Source organism: Elgaria multicarinata, chromosome 6, assembly GCF_023053635.1.
Source record: "Elgaria multicarinata webbii isolate HBS135686 ecotype San Diego chromosome 6, rElgMul1.1.pri, whole genome shotgun sequence".
NCBI classification, from domain to species: Eukaryota; Metazoa; Chordata; class Lepidosauria; order Squamata; family Anguidae; genus Elgaria; species Elgaria multicarinata.
This window is the reverse complement of record NC_086176.1, coordinates 58,438,062-58,461,826: the sequence shown is the minus strand read 5'-3', so window position 1 is coordinate 58,461,826 and position 23,765 is coordinate 58,438,062. Positions and strand designations below refer to the sequence as shown.

Sequence of the window (23,765 nt, the reverse complement as noted above, 5' to 3'; positions counted from 1 at the left end):
TTACTCGACAAAATATTGGTCTCTGTCAGCATTGCCTCAGTGTGATTTCATACATACCAGTACAGTAACGCCCGTTAGGAGCCAAGAAAAAACCGGGTTTGCAGATGCATTTGAAACTGCCATCCTCATTTATACACATTCCATTCAAACACATGTTGGTAGTTGTACATTCATCATGATCTAAAAAAATGATGTAATACAGATTTACATTCTTTTTTATCCCTAAAGCTAGGTGTGTGAGTGAAAGTGAGTGAAGACATGAGATAAGGGCTATTTCTACACCTGCTTTTTCCCCTGGGTTGTCCTGGGATCATCCCTGTGCATCCAAAAGAAACACAGGGGATCCCGGAAGCAGGCAGGGAGGATCCTTCCATTTGCCTGGGATAATCCTTAGGTGTAGAAAGGCCATGGTTACTTACTTCCTCTCTGGAAGGGCCACACAGGGCCTTGGCTAGACCTACCTGAAAATCCGGGCGGTGGAGGGGCCAGCCCGCACTACAAGTAGCGTGGGCTGTCGCTCCTATCCACACATCAGAGGCGACAGGCTACAGGAAAGCCCCATCGTGTCCACCATTTTGTTTTAGACTTAAAGGGCCAGGTGTGCAGGAGCGCACTATCAGCAATGGTGTTTCTTTTTTAAAAAAGTGTTCCCCGCTCCCCACTGCCCCCGATTTCCCCACCCTGGCCGCAATCCCCCCGCGATCCCCACTTCCCCACTGCGATCTCCCCACCCCGATCTCTCCCCCTGCCCCGATGGGCCCAGTGCTCCTGCAGAGCGCTGTGCCCTGTCCGCCGCTTTTCCAGGCTACTTGCGAGTAATTGCGGTAGCCAGGAAAAGCGGTGGACCTGTCTACAAGCCCATGGTCTCGGGCTGAGCCTGAGACCGTGGGAAATACCAAGCTACAAGCAGTGCCGGTTATCCCAGGCCAAGGGAGGGTTACCCCTGCCTGAGCCTGGGATCCCCTGTGTGTCATCTGGACACACAGGGGCGGGCCCAGGGCTTCGCACCGGGCTAACTTGTCGTCTAGCAAGGCCCATAGCGTTTGCTGTTGCAGAGGCAACAGGAAGTAGAAGGAAGAGGAAGGGAAGGGAACAGGAAATAGGAACTGATCAAGCTATAGGACCTTCTCTATTGCACCTAGTGTTTGGAAGCATTTGGAGTTGTTACTATTATCCAACATAAACAGGTGAACAAGAAGGGCAGTCAGTTCAAATAATCTTTGGATTTTCACAGGCTAGACCATGTTAGCAGTGTGCAGAATCTCATATACAACCTGTGAGCCCTGGACATTAAACCAAAATGCAGGTAGACTGATATGCGATTACGTGCTCCTTCTGGTACCCAAGCCCCAAGCTGTTTAGGACTTTAAAGATAAGCACCAGCACCAGTTTGAATTGAACTTTGAATTAAAGCTGAATTTGAATTTTTTATGGACTCCATAGAAATATGATACAATATAATTTCAAAATATCCATTTAGAAGTATATGAACAAGTTTTATGTCACTTGTAGGTCAAATTATGACTGGATAGTTGAAAATTCTTGTAAGGAAATTTGTACCCTGTGTCAGCACTAAAGGTGAACGGTGATGACTAAAATAATATCTGAAGTGGTTAGTTCAGGCTCCATCTTTGAGAAAAAGAAAAAAACAGCATCCCATACCAATGCAGTTTTTCCCATCTGTAGTTAGTTCAAATCCAGCATTGCAAATGCATTGGAAACTTCCATCCGTGTTCACACACCGGCCGTTTTTACAAAGGACACCATTCTGGATACACTCATCAACATCTGAGAAAGAATGAAACAATAATAAATTAGTTTCATGGAGAAAACAACAGACTGGTTCACACCATGATTTGGCCACTTGGTTGAAGCATCAGGCTTGCACACACCCTTCCCCCCCCCTGCCCCACCTACTTCAAACCACAGTTTCAATTTTTTCTTTGGAGAGCAAGTGCAAACCATAGTCTACTGATTCAAATGTAATTTCAAAGTATAGTTTGTCTGAACAAGGAAAACATGCATGAGTAGTTTAGAGGGACCTTGCAAATCCCAGAATGAAGTCTATACATGTAACAGTGATTTAAGGTTAAGAACAGTGTGTGAAAGCTACTGAATGAGAGCAGACTTTTGCTCATGCAATGGAATGTTCCTATCCCTTCCTCACCCTGCACCTCCTCCAAATGTGTCCAGAGCATCCCCCAAACCTCCAGAGCAGATTTTGAGGGAGGATGGGGGGGCTGCTTGGGGGGAAATAGGGAATTGCTCCCATCTAAAAGCAGTAGTGCATGCACTGGCCCCATTCCAACTAAAATCCAAACTATCCGCTCTGATCTGGCCAGCTCTGCTCCTCTTCCAGTTCCTGTTCCTCATCTGTCAGCTCCTCCTGCAAATTTCTCTGCGTTTTCTTCGGTCTCTGCGGATGAACTGTCTACAATACTGCGCTCTTCGAAGCCTTCCACTTGTTCTCGTGATCCGATTCCTTCTCGCGTCTTTATTAATCTTATTCCTGCTATCCTCCCTTCCTTGCTACATATTATTAATCTTTCTCTGTCCTCTGGTTCATTTCCTTCTGCTTTTAAACATGCTACAGTCTCTCCCATTCTCAAGAAACCTACTCTTGATAGGCTATCTCTATCTAACTACCGACCTGTCTCTTTGTTGCCGTTTGTTTCAAAGATCCTGGAGCGTGCGGTCTACTCTCGCTGTCTTGACTTTCTTTCTAGTAACTCTGCTTTGGATCCATTTCAATCTGGATTCCGTCCTCTGCATTCCACCGAAACAGCCCTTACTAAGATCACCAATGATCTACTTACTGCCAAGTCTAAAGGCCATTATTCCGTTCTTATTCTCCTTGATCTAACTGCAGCCTTTGACACGGTTGATCATGATCTTCTCTTAGATTCCCTTCATGACCTTGGATTTTGTGGCTCTGTCTATAACTGGTTTGCCTCCTATCTAGCGGGTCGCTCTTTCAGCGTGTTGGCTAATGGCAGCTCGTCTTCCTCCTTTCCCCTTTCAGTAGGGGTTCCGCAAGGCTCGGTGCTTGGCCCGTTGTTGTTTTCCTTATACATGTTGCCCTTGGGCAAGCTTATTCAGTCTCATGGCCTCCAATATCATCTGTACGCCGATGATACACAACTATATCTGTCATCTCCGGAACTTTCTCCTGATGTTCACGATCGTATCTCGGCATGTCTTTCAGATATCTCAGCTTGGCTGCTTCATCGTCGCTTGAAGCTTAACATGGCAAAGACTGAATTGCTTGTTTTTCCTCCTAAACCTTCTCCTCATCTCTCATTCTCTCTTACTGTCAATGATGTTACGCTTACTCCGGTCAAGGAAGCTCGTAGCCTTGGCTTTATCTTCGACTCCTCGCTCTCCTTTATTCCTCATATTGAGGCAGTAGCTAAATCTTGTCGATTTTTCCTGTATAATATTGCCAGGATTCGATCATTTTTGTCTGTCTCTTCTGCCAAGACGCTTGTTCATGCACTGGTTATTTCTCGGTTGGACTACTGCAACCTTCTTCTCTCTGGCCTTCCTTCTTCTCACATCAGTCCGTTGGTTTCTGTTCACCACTCTGCCGCAAAGATCATCTTCTTGGCTCGCCGCTCCGACCATGTTACTCCGCTTCTGAAATCTCTTCATTGGCTTCCAATTCACTACAGAATCCAATATAAACTCCTCCTGTTAACCTTCAAAGCTTTTCACGGTCTAGCTCCTTCCTATCTCTCCTCTCTCATCTCACACTATTGCCCCGCTCGTGCTCTTCGCTCCTCTGATGCCATGTTTCTCGCCTGCCCAAGGGCCTCTACTTCCCTTGCTCGGCTTCGTCCATTTTCGTCTGCTGCCCCTTACGCCTGGAACGCTCTTCCAGAACATTTGAGAACTACAAGTTCAACCACAGCTTTTAAAGCTCAACTAAAAACTTTTCTTTTTCCTAAAGCTTTTAAAACTTGATGTTGTGCAGACTTCTACTGTTACTTTCTACTGTTAGTTTTTCCCTACCCAGTGCCTGCTTACCCTACCCTGTACCTGTTTGCATTCTCTTCCCCTCCTTATTGTTTTACTATGATTTTATTAGATTGTAAGCCTATGCGGCAGGGTCTTGCTATTTACTGTTTTACTCTGTACAGCACCATGTACATTGATGGTGCTATATAAATAAATAATAATAATAATAATAATAATAAAAGAAGGGGGAAACTTCCCCCCTGAAATTGGCCCCAAACTCTCTCCCTGCCATCCCAGGGGTGGCAAAATTGCTGCCACCCCCTCCCCTGATGGGCATGGAGCCACGCCCGTTTCTGATGCTGCACTTACTTGCAAGTAAGCAGGCACAAGGCGGAATGGGCGCCCACACCTCCCATGGTCTTGGGACGGTCCTGGGACCGCAGGAAAAATTGGGACAACTGGGCAACCAGTTATCCCAGGAAAGTGGAGTTGTTCCTGATTGCCCCCGGGATCCCCTGTGCATCATGTAGACACACAGGGATGACCTAGGGACAACCCTGGGAGAAAAGTCTCATGTAGACATGCCTATAGTTTCCCAGTTCAGACATAACAGGAAACATTAATCAAATACTTTAATTGATTTATTTTATTTATTACATTTTTATACTGCCCAAAAGCCGAGGCTCTCTGGGCAGGTCACAATTACAACCATAAAATACAACAAATCAAAACATATGATGTTTTAAAGGGTTAAAATACCACATAAAACCAAATAAACACAACAGCAATTGCAACCCAGAGAAAGCCTGTGTGAATAGAGATGTTTTAAGATGTTTAAAGGAACTTACATTTTCCGCTTCCTGAATACTTCCAGGAGGAAAGGAGCTGTGTATGCAGGCACACTGCACATTTCTAATTTGGCGTATTACACCATGGTATGATTGTCCAAATGGAGCCAGTGCATCCAAGATATTGAGAAATGTTGGAATTGTCATCCCCAGAATCTCTGGATGCCTCGGATGCACGACATATGCAAGGCAGCATGTAGGGATTTACTGATATCTTGAGCTCTCCCATACTAATGGAATGCTCTTGATCACCCACGACCATTAATCATAGAATCATAGAATAGCAGAGTTGGAAGGGGCCTACAAGGCCATCGAGTCCAACCCCCTGCTCAATGCAGGAATCCACCCTAAAGCATCCCTGACAGATGCTTGTCCAACTGCCTCTTGAATGCCTCTAGTGTGGGAGAGCCCACAACCTCCCTAGGTAACTGATTCCACCGTCGCACTGCTCTAACAGTCAGGAAGTTTTTCCTGATGTCCAGCTGGAATCTGGCTTCCTTTAACTTGAGCCTGTTATTCCATGTCCTTCACTCTGGGAGGATCAAGAAGAGATCCTGGCCCTCCTCTGTGTGACAACCTTTTAAGTATTTGAAGAGTGCTATCATGTCTCCCCTCAATCTTCTCTTCTCCAGGCTAAACCATTAGTATAGGGTGACCATATGAAAAGGAGGACAGGGCTCCTGTATCTTTAACAGTTGCATAGAAAAGGGAATTTCAGCAGCTGTCATTTGTATGCACGTAGCACCTGGTAAAATTCCCTATTCATCACAACAGTTAAAGCCGCAGAAGCCCTGCTCTCTTTTGTATCTGGGGGAAGGGAGCATCAGGGAGGGTCCAATCCATGCTGGAAAGGATGTACTCTTTAAAAAGGTATGTGGGTTGCATTATGGTCCTGATGATACGACCATCATCATTATGGTCTTGATGATACGACCATCATTATGGTCCTGATGATGCAATCTAGAAAAGCCTCTAGGGCATAGAGGCTTTTCCAGACCTTTTCAGCCCCTTTCTGGAATCTATGGACTTGCAGTAGACTCAAAATGAGGCTGAAAAAAGCGGACCACTGAACTCTTGTGAGTAAATCCAGACTTGGTAGAGCATTGCCCATCTACTTGTTTTAAATGGGACAGATGCAACTAATTTAGTTGGAGTAAATCCTGAGCATTTGGGTTTTGAGCCTCATAGCTTGAATATATCATGGTTAATTCTTAAAATGAGATGCATTTTTATCAGTCCAGAATCACTTTGGTTTCAACTTGATGGTTTCAGATGTCAAATTTTTGCTCTCCTAATACTAGATTTAATTAAATACCTGAAAACATTACATCATTGTCATGGTTTATGGAAAAGGCAAAACTACATTGTTTTTAAAATACAAAACGGATGCATGGACAGACGGTAAAGATGTGAAAGTAAAATTTTCTTACCGATGCAAGCCTGCTTTGTAGGCGTTCTTTGAAAACCTGTATGGCATTTGCAATAATAAGAGCCAGGTGTGTTCACACAGTCTCCATTAGAGCATGGATTTGATATGCACTCATCAACATCTGTTGGCATCAGAACAGACAGCAACCAGATTTCACAATTTATACAAAACAGTTTCTCACAAATACAGAATTTTCTGAATGAAGAAATAAATATAACTTTCTTCAGTTATAAACTGTCTGAATACATCAAAATAAAAACTTTCCTTACCCTATGATTCTAAGAATACATTCAGTATTTACTATAATGTATTCAGTTTTCAAAAATAAACAGAAAACAAAAAGTACCTCAGGGCTTTTCTACACAAGGCTGTTAATCTGCTGCATCTGCTTTTGGTTTTGTCTCAGAATTGGGATCAGAGCACTCCACGTGGAGCATTTCCTTTCCTGCTTTTTCACTACATAACCTCTAGGTGGCACTTTGGAATAGCGCCAATATGCAAGGAAATTACACTTTCATCTTCAGAAATAATACCCCATTTTACCTGCTCTAAAAAAATTCATGGAAAGTGCTGTTTATAAACAAGAGAAACTGCATGGTCATGACATCCCCTAAAGAACCTGTAAACAACTGTAAATAGTGACAAGCAATTGCCTCATGTAGAAAAGCTGTTATTCTCCATAAATAAAATCTTGAAAATGAAAGAAATGAAAGCAATATACCATTAGATTATTAGGATGCAATCACATCCCTATTTTCCCATTCTTCAGTGGCTTTTCTAGTGATCTTGTAATGCAGTTGTACATAGTACATATTTTTGGGATTGGTTTCAACATAATTGGACTACCAAGCAAAACAAAAAACTGGTGCATGGTACCACATCAGTCAAATATGTCGAATCCATACCCAAGACATAGCTCTTTACATTGCAGAAAAGCAAATGTGTTTACTGTTGTATTGCTGCTGTAAAACAATCCCTTGTTTTTATTCATGTGCATTTGCTTAAATAAATAACCATTGATATTCCTAATTTTGAAAAAAATGTGTTAATGCCTAAACATATACATGGAAAGAGATTAGCTTGGCTTCTACTTATGCACAATTTTTCTTAGCCTACAACAGTGAGCATGCCCATTTTTTTTGGCAGTGGCAATTAGATCATCCATGGCATCTTACTTAAATTGAGGGAATTGTATGCAGGCTGTAGTGACTAACAAGCTCCATGCCAAACCTCTGTGGGAAGTTAAAAAGACCCTTCAGTGCAAAGGTGAAACTGACAAAGGTTTTAAAAAACCTTGTCAATTTTACCTTTACATTGTAGAACTTCTGGGATTTGCTGCAGGCGAGGGAAGAGGACAAATGTTAAGTCTCCATTTGAGCAACAGTGAAAACTATTAAGTTGAGAGAAAACTGTACTACAGAGGTGAAACTAACAAAGAGGTTCAACATCTTCTCCTTTAGTTTTCTATGGAGTTTCTACAGATATCCTTGTCTTTTGTATTCTTATTTATCTAATTATCATATGGAAAGGAGGACAGGGCTCCTGTATCTTTAACAGTTGTATAGAAAAGGGAATTTCAGAAGGTATTATTTGTATGGATGCAACACTTGGTGAAATTCCCTCTTCATCACAACAATTAAAGCTGCATGAGCCCTGCCCACTTGACCAGATACAAAAGAGGCATATATCTCCATAATGACTTCCTCTTCTCAGTATCAATCAATGGAGCTTTTTCAGGTCACTACAGGTCTACTTAATATAGGAGAGTAAAAAATAGCCAAAGGCAAGGGTGGAACCAAGTAATCTTCTACAATATTATTAGTGTAACTGCACTAACGTTATAAAGCCCTGAGGAAGAACGCAACCGCGTTCGAAACACGTAGGCACCTGACACGTTAATAAACCTTTTACTAATAATATTATTGTAGAAGATTACTTGGTTCCGCCCTTGCCTTTGGCTATTTTTTACTCCCCTACGGGGTTTTCCTTGCTTTCACACTACTTAATATAGGCCCAGTAGATCAACAGGTTGAACAACTGAAGCCCATTGTGACCAGTTTACATTTTGCTGGTAAAAACATTTTATCTGTTCAGACATAGAAACCATAATTTTACCAGAACCAGGGATGGATGGAGCTGTCATGCCTGACCTACACCCAGGCCAGGAGGTCTCCTCTTGATGAAGATTCCAAGGATAAATACTGCATGATTGCATTTATATACTGCCTTTTTTTCAAGTAACTTAAGGCAGCATACATAATCCTCCTCCTCTCCATTTCTATCCACACAACAACAACCCTGTGGGGTAGGTTGGGCTGAGGTTTGTGCCTGGCCCCAAGTCACCCAGTGAGCTTCCATGGCTGAATGGGGACTAGAACCCCATGAGACACCCCCCCCCCCAACACCAGCACTTCCATAGGCATCCCTCATATTCCTAACAATGAACCTCAGGCTCTTCAACAATAGTGGACCCTGAGAGATGCAGAAATGGCATCCCAGGATGGATCTTCCTTGCCCAGGAAGTCAGTGGAGGAGGCCAAGCAACTGACCAGCCCTAGAGAGTGCCAGAAGGTGTAAGTGGCCTCCCATTGGAAAAGTGTAGGGCTTCCCAGGAATAATGGGGTTCCTTGGAAATATGGGGTTTCATTAAAAGTAGGGGACTCATCAGGGGCAGAAAGCCTTGAGAGCTGAGCTAATTATTTACAGCTGAGTATGGGTAGGGCTGTGGAAGACCAGGCTACAAAAGTGTTCAGTTCTGGTCTATCCACTGCTAGAACAACACATGCCTTATGCTCTGTGTAACCTTCCATGTTTCTGATTCTAAGCTACCAGCATTATCTTGTTCCTAAGCCCACAATTGTTCCTTGGCTTCCTCCACTGTGTTGACCTTGGCTTTGCACAGTGACCCTGCTACTGGATCACAGTCCCTGTTGGACTGCTTTTTCAGGTTTGATTCCAGCCTCTGTTTGTAACTCTGCATTTTGGGCTGCTTCTACCACCTGCCTGTGACTCCCCAGGACCTGCACTGTACTGTGAGTTGGCTTCTCCTTTGCATTTGGATGAGAGACCAGGCTTGGACCAAGATTAAGCAGAACAGAAGCCAAGGCACTCTCATTTTGCTTTTATGGATACCTTTCAGCTTGTGCAGCCAGAGGATGTTGACAAGCTACTTGGAAGAATGAAACTGAGCACCACCTCTTTGCATCCTTGCTCATCATGCCTTTTGAAATCAGCCAGGGCTGGGCTCTCCAAAGTATATACTTTGGGAGTACTACTGGACTCAGCACTCTCTATGGAAGTGCAGGTGTCATCAAGGGTCAGGAGTGCTTTTTACCAGCTTTGGTTGATTTGCCAACTGCAGCCTTATCTAGAGAAGGCTGATCTCACCTCAATGAAACATGTTCTAGGTACATCCAGGCTGGATAGAACTGGTGGCCTTCAGAGATGGAGAGGAAGAATCACAAAAATCCACAGGGATCCCAGATACCCTACCCAACCATCAGCAAGTTTTGAGTGTCTGTGTTCAGGGCACAAAATAAGATTGGGATTCTGTTGGTGTACTGACTACCCCATTGGACAATAGTCTTGCTGCCTATGCTGGCAGGGTGATCTCAGAGTTCAGAATCTTCAATTGATACAGAATGTGAGAATACTCGGAAGAACTTGTTCTCATCACATTATATGTATTCTGCACAAGTTACATTGGCAGCCCATTAATTTCTTAGGCCAATTTGCCATGGTGGCATTAATATTTTAAACACTAAAAGTTTAGGACTAGGATAGCTGAAAGTCCACCTGCACTCATATGGGCTGTCCAAGCCTTCGGATTGGCATGCTAAGGGCCTGCTCTCTGGACCATTGGCAAGAGCCGTTAGGCTGGTGAGTACCAGGGAAAGGGGGAGTCTCACGTCTCTGAAATACTCTTTAAAGAGTAAAACTCTTTGCCTCCTTCTTGTTGGCCTTTAGGTGGGCTCTAAAGACCTTTTTTTTATTCCAGTCAGCTTTTGAGTGGTTGTGGTGTTTTGATCTGGTGCAGCTATCCTATTTTTTTTATTATTTGCTGCTGTCTTTCATCTGATCTGATCAGATAAAATATTTTCTGTTGCTGTCATAGTTTTTCTGTGTGGTATTGTGTTTTTAAAAACTTTTTAAAAAACGTTTTTACATGATTTATTATTGTACACCGCCTTCAGAGGATACTGTATCCTGAAATGTGGTTTAAAAATCCATAAAAGAAAAGCAAAACAAAGTATTTATCAATTGATGCTACTTTTGTGTGCCTTTCAAGAAGCTTGCGGGGGGGGGGGGAGTCAAAGCCCTGAAACTTCAGATTTGTCTTGCCTTTTGAGAAAACATATAGGAACACTCCACAATCTAGATGAAGAGTCCTAAGTTATGTATGCTAGCAACCCTGAATTTAGCGAAGGTACTAGTTTTCTGAGCTAGCTCTGCTGGATAGATAGCAGTCTCTCTTACAGCAGGAATAAAGCTAGGAATGGCCTGCTGGAGGGGATTCGTCAGCTTAATGCTCTCTCTGAGTTTAAGACAGCTGTGAAGACTAGCCACTTCTAGCAGGCCTACCCAGGTGAATTTTAAACCTAAGAATTTTAAGATGTTGTGATTGTTACTTTAATATAGTATTGGTTTTATATGCTCTTAACTCATTTAATGTATTATATTTTATTTGGTGTTGTTCCCCGCCTCGATCCAGAGGGAGAGGCGGGTAATAAATAATGTATTATTATTATTATTATTTGGGGCTCTCCCCAAGAAGAACTCTCAGGGCATGGAACCAGGCTCAGATGTATGTCAGATACAAGGGTTCCCAAGCAAGTGTGACAATGACAGTTTCTTCATGTGTCTTGGAAACTATTGTACACAAATGTCCCAGAGCTTGTGCAAAACACTGTGTATCCAACTGTATGTTTTTTTAATAGTATGTACAAGAGTTTGTGCATCAGGCTGCTAATATTTTCTACCCTCCAATGGAAATTGGATAGAATCAGACATGAAGAAGTGGGTGATATTTGTCCATACCAGTAGAAGTACACTATCTATATCAGAAATCAAATCTGGCAGATTACAGCAGTCTCCAAACTAATACTATAAAACATTCGCCATTTTTCATGCAAAAAGAAAATACTGAACTTCATTTGCAACACTTACATTTGAGTATGTAGTTGACATACTGCAGCAAAGCCATAACAATGAAGCAATATGAAAAGAAGAGAACTGGATGCATTAAACAGAAACCACAGGGTGGTTTATGGAATTTGAACTTAAATAAACATTTTATCTCATGCACAGTAGACCAATCTGCCTCTGGATCATTTGGTTCAGTATTCAATAATTGATGCAAAGAAAGTTCAACATACTTTTTATCAGAACAAACCCATCAACTCAAGTTCTACTGATACTATTTCAATGAAGCCATGGTTTCTCATGAATATGTTGCCTGTTATATCCTGTATATATAATAATAATTATGAAAGTTTACATAAAAATAAAAGTAAATTTCAAAATGTGTAGTATTGTGCTCTCCATATGTTGGTAGGTGGAAGATATTTATAAACAACAAACATAACACACTTCTGTCTTGCTAAGGTTTCTTTGGAAAGAAATATATTTGTCTTATAGTCTATGCAAATAATTTTGCTCAACCTGTTATTATTATTATTATTATTTATTTATATAGCACCATCAATGTACATGGTGCTGTACAGATAACACAGTACATAGCAAGACCCTGCCGCATAGGCTTACAATCTAATAAGTTGTAGTAAACAATAAAGAGGGAAGGAGAATGCAAACAGGCACAGGGAAGTGTAAACAGGCACTGGGTAGGGTAAAGCTAACAGTATAGAGTCAGAACAAACTCAATATTTGAAGGCTATAGGGAAAAGAAAAGTTTTTAGCTGAGTTTTAAAAGCAGTGATTGAGTTTGTAGTTCTCAAGTGTCTTTAGCTGCAGCCAGCAGTTCACTTTATCATTGAATTTTACAGAAAAATACATTATTATTATTATTATTATTATTATTATTATTTATATAGCACCATCAGTGTACATGGTGCTGTACAGAGTATTTCTATTCAGATAAACCCATTTACATTTGGCAATTTCCCATATTACTGCTGGTGGTAAAAAGTAGGAAAGATAAATGTACCATGGCATCTTAATAAGACAATTCTCTACAAGATTAAAGCTCTTTCTTTTTGTTGAAAACCTTTAAGAAGGACTAAAATTAACTTTATAGCATAACAGAAAAAAGCATTTTTCTCTCTGTCAAAGTGACAGCCTTCCTGCTTTTTTCATTTGAATAAACGAAGTGTCCAAATTGGCTTTCCCCACCCGCAGATCTCAATAAAATGTAACAACTCCAGAAAATAGAGTTACCTTTTTTTGTATCTTAAAAAAGGAGATCCATTAGACTTGAAAATGGTCTCCATGACCTTAAATGGTTTGTGCTATGCTTCCATTACATGTTCAGAATCAAAAAGAATACTGCTTTAACACTGCAATCCTATATTAATAATTATCAATTCATTGGGGCTTACTCTCAGGTAAGAGGGCATAGGATTGCAGCCTAAATAAATCGTTAATAAAAAAGAAACAGAATCCCTTTGTAAACACCTCCAGTTGAGAGCATATTGTGCTATTTTGGTTTCTCTCTACTCTGCTCACTATACCACTCAAACTGCCCTATTACTGTTCAAATAGTTTCCCTTTGAACACTTTCCAACTTTCTAAACATCCCAGCTGCTCTTTTTAATGCCCTAGCTCTTGTGGGAGTTCATTACAAAGCACTTAGTAGTTTATTTTGTTTCATTGGGCAGTCCAGTTACTTGAAAACCAATATCCCCATGAATAGCTTTACAGATTAATAAATACATTGTTAGAAATGTGGAGGCGGTGACTGAACCATTAGAACACATTTGGTAGCAACCTTAAACAGTCCAAGTGTGTTCTAATAGTCCAGTAACAACATTATAGAACACTCCACATTACAGAACACTACACGATTGCTAAACCTCCAGAAGTGTTCTCTTACTAGGAGTTCATCTGATTATCTAGACATTGCACAGAGTTCCCTATTACTTCGCTTTGCCAAAAGCAGTCTTGGTATGCTGCCAGTCTGACCAGAGGAAGAGCTTGAGGAGAGAGGCTGCTTAACCCTTTTCCCTTTGGTAATTTTTCAGCTAAAATTGTGTGCTGTACAGCAACATGTGCCTTCCAACTACATGGATTTGGGGAGTAATTCTTTCAGAAAGTAGAACTGGTGAGCAGAAAACTAATAAGCTTCCTTCTCAGTTAATAAGTCTTTTATAGGCTTTATATCAGTGTAGTAAGAATAAGTTAGAATGTAATTTTCATTTAATCAGCTCATTTAGAACAGATACATTAATCCATATTTCATTGTGATAAAGTCTCCAGTGTACATTTAGGGTCCTAGAAAAAGTGTATAAGTTCAGACTTTAAAAGTTTTAGTATCTCTATAGAAGTTATATTTCAAAGTGCGTAGTGAGGGAAAATAGGTGAAATGGTGAAAAGTTGCACTCACCAATACAGTCTCCATTTGCGTCTTGTTTATATCCCATATTGCATTCACATCGATAACTGGAAATAGTTGGGATGCAGCGTCCATTTAAACAAAGATTTGGATGGTGCTTACAGATATCTATTGTTTGATTGAGTATAGCTAAGAAAAAAAATACAAGGCCAATCTCTATTAGAACATAAAAATGAGACCCATAGTATCAACTCTAATGATTTTATTTTTCATAGTATATTGTAACATATAACAAGCAATGTTGCACACACACACACACACACACACACGTACATCACTTAATCCAAAAATTTTATTTTAGGGGAATGTTACATTTTGTATTTAAGGCAGAAAAGAAAACAACCAATGCAGTTCCCTCAGCAAATTCTTGTAATTCTTGGTTCCCTGTGTAGTCACAGTACTTTGTCAGACCATCACTAGAAACGTTAAGAAAGCAACCTTTCTTGAAGTTTGTGCCTCCACAATCTCATATTTTAGATTGCACAAAGGCCATGAGTAAGAATAACTCATTCTGGAGGCTTGTTTAAAAATATAGGTTCTTTTAGAAGAGTTACATGGCAGAAGCATTCCTAATGGATTAGTAGACAATGGATCTGCTTACAAAACAATTAATAAAGTTGCAATTTGCTTCATATACGGGAAACATGTTAAACAAAATAGCCTGAATCTTAAATGGCAATTTTATTCCTACCTGACAATCTTAAATAATCACCATCAGAAGCTATGAGCCATATCAAATTGAAATGAATGCTTTTGTTTTTGTTTTGGACAGGAAGTAGAAAATAAAATAGTAATTCAATTTAAGAAGACCTCTTGCTCAAATCTAGGATGATAGGATAGTGCATTGCATTGACCACTCATACATTTAAATCCAGCATCCAAGCCTTTCAAGTGAACCTGCCATTGTAAATTCCTACAATGATCTATTTATTTTTTTATCGAAAATATTTTATGTTACCTTTTAAGGTGGTGCCTCCTCAAGGCAATTTACAAGGTGAAAAATTTAAATAATAAATATAAAATACATTTCATTGATACTAACTGAATATGTTTTTCTGTTAGGACTAAAAAAAAGGAAGGAATAGAAGGCAGGATACTTTCCTTTCACAGAGCACAATCCTTATTCCTACACTGTCTCCATTCCCCTTTTCAGTAAATAGCTTTATAGAAAGAGGGAACCAGGAGTGTGGGGATTGCTGTCCCCAACTATTCCCCAAAGTGAACTTCCAGCAGACCCTCACTCATCATCACCTCTGTACTGGTAAGAGAAGAGCAGCTTGTATCCTTCACAGGGTCAAACTTGGCCCTAGAGCCTTCAGTTGTTAATACCTATTGAAAGCATTTATTTCCCCAACATATTTTTTGCCTGCTTCCTTTCCTCCAAGACAGGTCCTTTCTCATTTTACAAATGTCTTCAGCCACACAGCTCAACTTGGATGCTTTGCTCTTGCTCACAACACTGCTCGTAGCCTCAAACACAATAGTTCAAACATTTGGTCAAATTGCAGACTTCTGTTACACAATGTGGAAACTTCTGGTTTTTATTCCTTCCATGAACTACTCCCCACTCCTAATGGACAAGCCATAATGGACTATAAAATACAAAAGAGAGAGGGAGGGAATGAGAGAGAGAGAGAGAGAAGTGTATCTGTATAGAGTAGAAACTCTATATCTATTGTGGTGCCGTGAACAACTGTAGGATATGGATTTGAGAATTCCAGGTTCAGGTCCCTGGCCTGGCAAAGAACAAGAGGAAAGAAAACCTCAACATCCACAAAACTATGATTAGGCCTAATGCATTTCGATTCTTCCTGGCCCGCTGCTCTGACCATGTCACTCCACTTCTGAAATCTCTTCATTGGCTTCCAATTCACTCCAGAATCCAATATAAACTTCTCCTGCTGACCTTCAATGCTCTTCACGGTCTAGCTCCTGCCTATCTCTCCTCTCTCATCTCACACTATCGCCCCGCTCGGGCTCTCCGCTCCTCTGATGCCATGCTTCTCACCTGCCCAAGGACCTCCACTTCCCTTACTCGGCTTCGTCCTTTTTCTTCTGCTGCCCCTTACGCCTGGAACGCTCTTCCAGAACACTTGAGAACTACAAACTCAATCACTGCTTTTAAAACTCAGCTAAAAACTTTTCTTTTCCCTATAGCCTTCAAATATTGAGTTTGTTCTGACTCTATACTGTTAGCTTCACCCTACCCGGTGCCTGTTTACACTTCCCTGTGCCTGTTTGCATTCTCCTTCCCTCTTTATTGTTTACTACAACTTATTAGATTGTAAGCCTATGCGGCAGGGTCTTGCTATTTGCTGTGTTATCTGTACAGCACCATGTACATTGATGGTGCTATATAAATAAATAAATAATAATAATAATAATAATAATAATAATAATCTTCATCAGGGGCACTGTAAAAACAAATTCACTTTTTACAAGGAAAATGTGAAATTCTGCATGTTATGAAAGTAATAAAATGTGAAAATAGAAAAAAATAGTAGGTAAAATGTAAATGTACTATATCTTTCATCTGTCATTTAGATACCACACTGAACAGCCCATAAAACCATAATTCATACTGACATGAGCTATATACAGCAATGGAAAGGAGCTTGGGAGGAAATAGACAAAATTCAGAAATATATGGTTATATATTTGCAAAGTTTCATTGAGAAAAAAAGTGAAGTAAAAAGTAATTTAAACACAATGGGTTTAAAATTTTCAAATTCCAATGTAAGCATACACCATCAAGTAGGAAACTCATTTAATCTTGAAATTAAACAACTTACTCAGGCCTGTAATGATGGGGCCATTTCCTGTGGGACCTTGACCAGCGGTCCCTACGCCAGCCCCACCCACACCTGGAGAAAAGCCATTTCCACCAGGAATGGGAACGAATCCTGTTCCTCCAGGGCCATAGCCATTGCCATTTCCACCAGGAAGGAAGCCATTTCCTCCTGTGCCACCAGGTCTGGAACCACCTACAACAGGAATCCCATCGATACAAAGCCTACGGTATTCATCTACAAAAACCAAAACAACAGCATTAGCGAACCGCCCAGAGAGCTTCGGCTATTGGGCGGTATAGAAATGTAATAAATAAATAAATAAATAAATAAATAAATAAATTAGTGTCACATCTTTTCAAAACAGGTGGGAATGTACGTCAGTGCATCCCTTTGAAAAATAAAATTTTCCACTTTAAAATTTGCTATTCTTTTTTCACCTTTAAAAAAAGAAGAGATTTTGCACCACCATTAGTTTTGAGTAGAACTAACTTTTGCAAAACTACTGTATGTTTTGTTATTCCAGAATTTAATTACAGCTATCTAGTTAAATAATTGGCAGCTCGGGAATAGAGGATAGTCAGTCCACTGACAAGTTCCTGAGGTTGGTAGAATAAAAAAATGTACACTTCTAGCACAGATATGAAATTTTATAGAGAAAACTGCTTCCTGAAAAATCTTCAATTATCAGAATAAACTATATTTTCAGAGCTGTTTCAGATTATACTGTATGTACTCATGAAATGTGTACTCTTGTGAGTAAACATAGAATTTGTTGCTACCAATAACCTCCTAGTTCACATGTTCCATTTATTTGTTGAGCAGATGGTAGAGACAGCTGGGATCACTCACTTAAGTATAATATGTAAAATCTGAGCCAACCCCAAAATAGCCATATTCCAAGAGAACTTCTCTTGAGAAGTGATTTTAGAATTTTAATAGGCAGAATGTTCATTATGTAAAGGTTGTTTAGAAAACATTTATAGTTTCTTAAGGGAATGAAGGGAGCAAAGGGGAGTAAAGTGGAGCCAGAGCACAATGGAATGCAGGTTGGATGTGTTGAGATTAACATGACCTTAAGAAGATCAACAGGAAATGGTTTGAGGGAGGTAAGACCTGAACAAAGCACCAGGGCATTTTGAGGGGGGGCCCTATAGCAACACAGACTATGACTATACAGTAGATGGTAAGTCAGACATTTTCCCAGAGCATTTCCGTTTTATTTCAGAAGCATTTTACAAATAGGAATATTTCTATATTCAAACCTCTTCTTCCCAGGATCCCACTGAATAGAGAAATAAAAGGAAACATAAATTCCTTATATTCTGCTAATTCAACTTAATATTGGAAAAGAAATATGCAATGAAAGGGTAGCTATTTCTTTAAATCCTAATGAACAATGGTTCCTCAAAATAACTTTGGTTTAAAGAAATACTTCCAATTATAACAGAATGAGACTGGCCCTAAATAATAACAGACCAGAGCATGGACAGGTTGTGGGAGTGGAAACTCAGAGTATCTTTTAAAAAAGAACACAACTTTTTTATCCTTTCAGGCTTGATTATAAAATGAGTGCAACGTTATTCCCATAATCCTAACTGATATATACATCTAAAGACACTCACCAGAACCTCTAACAGGACACATCTCTGGAATGGATCCAAGTGCCCAACATCGCCCAGATTCGCAGCAGCATTGCATTTTGGTAAATCTGCCAGGGAGCTCTTGTGCGCAGCGACCATTCACCAGACTGGAGAAACATGTACCTGCTCTTTGGTCTGGAGATTGATAATTAAAAATATTACGAAGGACTGTTTATGAGGCCTTTTAAAAACATTTTCTTAGCCTTAAAATAGCATACATGTTGTGTGAACAAATGCAAATGTAATCAGTGCAGCAGAAGACACCATACACTGCAATTTATAGCGACCACTGCTATAGCAGCCAAGGGGGGAAGGGAAGGCTCATGCACCTGTAGTAGCTGCCCCAGCCAAATGACAAGGTGTGACAAGGTGTGAGAGGATGATCTTGGTACCAAAGATCAGGAATGGATTCTTCCCCCTGCCCCTAGTCATTGCTTGATAGTTGCAAATGGTAGAAAACTGGACTCTTTCTCCCTTCCCTCACTGCAATCAGCTGTGGAGCCAGAAATTAGTATAAACTGGCACAGGAGCCACTATGGAATGAGCCACATTTAATCATTTATTGGTTTAGTAATTTTTCCAACATGTTCAGTAACACTGATCTTGTGTCAGAAACCTACATTCAAGTTAAGAGTTATTTAATGTCTTGAGTGAACTGATTGCAAACCCAGTATTAGCCAGTAGGGTACATTAGAAAGAGGCTAACTCTGCCTCTTAGACCAGCCTATCCCAACTGGGTGCTCTCCAGACATTTTCTACTACAATTCCCACCATCCCTGACCATTGATCATGTTGGCTGGGCCAGATGGGAATTGTAGTCCAAAATATTTGGAGGGCACCATATTTGAAAAGCTATCTTAGACTAAACTCTCACCATTCTAATCAGTGCTCTCACCTGTGGTTTCTTGTCTCTCCCTTTTCTTGCCCCCTCTGTATATTCACTTCCAATGCAATTGCATATTCATCTCCCCTTATCCAAGCCCTGCTGATCCCAAACCTACAGGGAGGGTCAAACTATATTCCGTGGCATGCTAACTATCAGGATAACTCAGAAGAACAAAAAACACTTTGCCCCACCAGAATGGACAGCTTGTAATAACAGCTTCAGAGCAGGAGTGGAAGTGTTGGGTAGAAAGGTTCTTCAATGTTCAATGCATGAATAATTGTGAAAAGATCCCTGATACAAATTACTGCATACAATGCATATTTTAGAATATTGGCTGAAATAGATTGATGAAATATTCAGATTCTCTAACCAACTGATATCTGATTCCACCCCCCACCCCCCAGTAATTACACATGAGAAAAAGAAAATTATTGTCAATTTCCATTCCATTCTAATTTGGAAGACAGTCAGGAATGGGTTAAATTTAATTCTTGTGCCTCCTATGTCAGAGGGAAAGGCTTAAAATCTTATGATATCAGGAGTGAGGAGTTGCCCCAGACTGATACATAACTTCAGATTCTTGGAAACTGTGGAACTTCAATTACGATTGAATATAAAGAGAATACAGAATAAAGAGATAATAAAGAAAGAGTGAGAGAAAGAGACATCCCCAGGAGGTCTTGAAATAACTAATCAGCCCATAAAGCATCCAAAAGAATAACCCTAGATGAACCTAAATGAACCAGAATCCCCTAGTAAGAATGAGTATGGAATATCTTTCCATAACTAGGACTGAAATGGGAAGAGGGGACAGGACTGGGAAGAGGTTGGTGGGCCAGATGGGGAAAGTTTGTGGGCCACATCCAAATCATGGGTCATAGATTCCCCATACCTGGTCTATTGCCAGGGACAGCTGTGCTTGATGCATTTCTGGCCTACTGAGCTTTGGTGTGTGAGGGTACCATTAATGTACTCCATTGAGATGAAAAGAAGGTGCCCTTCCACCTAAGGAAAGACAGCCTAACTATTCCTGTTGATGTGTCTCTTTGTGGCAATACTTTGCTGTTTACAATTCTAAAAAAACTAAAACAAAAAATGGTACGAAACACCGAAGAGAGTTATCTCAGGTCAAATGATACTGACCTTCAAGAGCTGAAAGCATGAGTACTCTCACCTGGATTCCTTGACTTTTGGGGCAAGGAGCCAAGAAAGTTGGAAAGGTGCTGCCACAACTGTTCAGTCCGTGTGACAGATTGTCCCTACAGGAGCCAACTGCATGAGCAGTTGTCTTCAGTAGCCCGCTTTAGAAAGGACCCCTAGGAATAATCCCACAAAGACTTCCAGATGCTAAATACTCTGGAATGCTATCAGTAAACACTTGGCATGTTTACTAAAAACCATAGTGGTTTGGGCAGATGAGTGTACTTTTTACAAAACTTTACATCTAGGATTTTTTGGAGGCCTCTGTAATACACTTTCTAGCTCCTCTGTCGAGACCTGTAGTTTTGTTGGAGGATGTTCCTGACAGCTCTGCCCCTAATCTATGTGCTGCCTTTGCCACTAAGTAGAGAAACCTATCAAGTTAAATAAACAAACAAACTTTGACCTAGTGATCTATTGTTGATCTAATATCTTAATTCTAGAAAGTGCCCATTGATGCAGAATAGGGAAAGATTACAGAGGGTGCAATCTTATTCATGTACAGCTGGAAAAAGTCTGGCTGGCTGGGGAATGCTGGGAATTCTACAACTTTTTTTCTGTCTAATTCTGTGCCCTAAATTAATTTACAGGCTAGAGACCTTAATGAAAAGCCCATGGATTGCATAGATAAACATTATTAGTTACTGAAGTGGCCAGCAGTTAATTTCAAGTATGTCCAAAGAATAGATGAAATGGTACATTTACCAATGCAGTGTGAACCGTCAGCAGATGTCACAAAGCCACGTGGGCATAGGCAAAAATAACTTCCCACAGTATTGGAACATTCACCAGCATCACATATTCCTGGAATGAGGCTGCACTCATTAATATCTGGAGAGAGAAGCAAATTAAGAAGACTTTTTAATATGCATTTTTCAAAAGTAATAGTTGTATAGTTCTGTATACTTATCATTCTATTCCTATTAGTATACATAATGTCACATTACAGCACTGCCCTATCCTATGTAATCACACCAGCTAGAGTGTTGAGGATTTGATCTGCACCAGCAAGTCTTGGAGATTTTTATGTTCTGTGCAATGGTGTATCATCTCTTTTTTATACACCTGTCAGATCTGTAGAAATAATGCTGCTCCATCTTACTGCTTTTTGTATTGTTGTTTTTAATAGCATTATCTGTTTTGTTGTCTTAGTTGAAATTGCTTGGAATATTATTTTAATACTTAAAATACTATTTAAATATTTAAATACTATTTAAGTATTTTATATTGTTTGTGAACTGCTTAGCGATTTTTTAATACTGAGCTATATATAAATATTAATAAAAAATAAAATAAATAATGTTACTTAGCATGATCAAATGCAATGGAGCATACTTGGTAGCTGCAACTGAAGCCCTGTGTCCTTTTGTTGCCCCAAACTGAAATCAGATTTCACTCCTCTATAGAAAAATGTGTACAAAATAAAATTTAAATTTGGGAATCTATCTCCCACGTATTATTCAACTGCAGCTTCTATCAGGAGGCAAGAAAAGCCCTTATCCATCCTTTCACACAACGATTACCTGGACGATCATCCATGACCCTTATGTCAGTCCTTTTACAGGCTCAAGATAAGCATACCACTGAACAAGTTGCTAAATTTCTTAATCAGGCAATTATTACCAGATCAGTTATGGTGGCAGGACTTTCCTTTGCTTCTAGTACAGAACTTTAAGGAGGCTTCATGCAATCATACTCTGTTTTAATTCCATGTATTTTAAATATTTATTATGTGTTTTCATATGTTTTATTGGTCTGTTGACTGTAATAAAAGGAATTGAATACTCTCCTTGTACTCATTTCCCTGACTCTGCCCATTTCAGCTGTGACAAAATACTACATTCTCTTGATAAACAGGACAGGTATGATGTGAAAACATAAAAGAAAAGGAAAAGGTTTGGATTTCAGTTTTCTTTCTCTAAAGCAAAGGTGGGCAACACACAGCCCCTGCAGCGCCCCCACAACGCTACCAATCCTGCATTGCTGAAATTCATGGCAACAAAATAACCATGCCTCCAAAAATTTGCAGCAAGCCACTACAGAATGCTGCAATGGCCAAATTTAGCTTGTTTCTGAGCTAAATGTGGCATTGTAGGATTCCATAGTGATTTGCCACCAAAATTATTTGGGGGTGTGGGCACCGGCACTCCATAGAGCAGCAGCAGCAGGAGAACAGCCTGTGCATGGAAGGCCCAGGGGACAAAAATGGCCATTGCACTTTCAAAAGTTGCGCAACCCTTCTCTAAAGAGTACATGCCCCAGATTGGATGCCAAGGTGGCTGTGCTCTGTGTAGCTTGAAATGCTCTTATTTCCATCCCAGATTAGCAGCTGAGAGTGATGCATAGGAACTGACTAAGGCCTTTGCTAGACCAGGCTATATCCCGGGGTGATACCCGGGATCGTCCCTGTGCGTCCACATGCACAGGGACGATCCTGGCCCTGGGATATTAGCCTACCCTTTGGCCCCAGTTTTTCCCATGGTCTTGGGCTGAGCCCGAGACCGCAAGCGTGTGGCCCGTTCCACGGCTTTTCCCGGCTCCGCGCAATTACTTGCACGTAGCCAGGAGAAGCTGCACCCATCGGGGGCAGGGGGGAGCAGGGAATACAATTTTCTTTTAAAAACACTCACATTTTGTTGTTCTTGCGCTCCTGCGCAGCCGGCCCTTTAAATCTAAAAAATTATGGTGGACGCAACGGGTCTTTCCTTTAGCTCGTCGCCCCTGTATGCTGGTATACAGGGTGACAGCCCGTGATAGTTGCATTGCGGGCTCTCCCCTCCTCTCCCCCAGATTTTAAGGTAGGTCTAGCAAAGGCCTAAGTTACACCAGCATGACTTGGCTGTCGGCATGATGGGTCCACAATTGCCTAATAGATTCAATTACTAGGTTCTATGGTTTTCATATCACAATGCAAAAAGTGTGCAAAGCATTAGAGTAGAAAACTTTGGTTCTTTTTCTACCCTCTGTTCTTTCCTCTTTATTTAAGGATGTACAGCCATATGTCCTTAGTTAAGGCTCGACCGGGGGTGGGGGAGCGTTTTACCATGATAAAGGGGTTATTGAGGGGTTGGTCATTCTAACATTCATAAAATAAAAATGTTTCACTGATCTTCCTGAAATTTACATGTGCTAGAAAGAAATGTTGGTTTTACATAACCTGAAAATTTCAAGAAGATTGACTGAGGGAAGGAGGGCAGTTTAAAATAGAATACAAAAGAAAAAAGTCCTTCAGTCAAAGTGTTTGTATGGTGCTTGGCTGAAAGCTCCGGAGCCTTAATGTTGTTTGGTAAACCGTAGGTTTTTTGTTTAATGAATAAAAGAAAAGGCAAAAGAGAAGGGGGGAAATAGCCATATATAAGTGGACAAAGTTGGAACCTAAATATTTTCATTGTTTTCAAAACACACTATGAGATTTGCAATACCAGCATTCTCTTGTACTAACCAAA

General features: G+C 40.5%; 1 protein-coding gene across 1 annotated transcript in view; it reads right to left on the bottom strand.

The window, feature by feature from the left end:
• The window catches only part of FBN2 (fibrillin 2), a 186,613-nt gene that overhangs the window by 99,042 nt on the left and 63,806 nt on the right, over positions 1 to 23,765 (bottom strand). The window contains exons 8-14 of the mRNA XM_063129462.1: positions 21,025 to 21,150; positions 18,216 to 18,368; positions 16,594 to 16,827; positions 13,793 to 13,930; positions 6,236 to 6,355; positions 1,663 to 1,788; positions 58 to 180 (exon numbers count right to left, since the gene is read on the bottom strand). Of these exons, the coding sequence (XP_062985532.1) occupies positions 58 to 180; positions 1,663 to 1,788; positions 6,236 to 6,355; positions 13,793 to 13,930; positions 16,594 to 16,827; positions 18,216 to 18,368; positions 21,025 to 21,150 (1,020 nt within the window). The remainder of the gene's footprint in view (positions 1 to 57; positions 181 to 1,662; positions 1,789 to 6,235; positions 6,356 to 13,792; positions 13,931 to 16,593; positions 16,828 to 18,215; positions 18,369 to 21,024; positions 21,151 to 23,765) is intronic.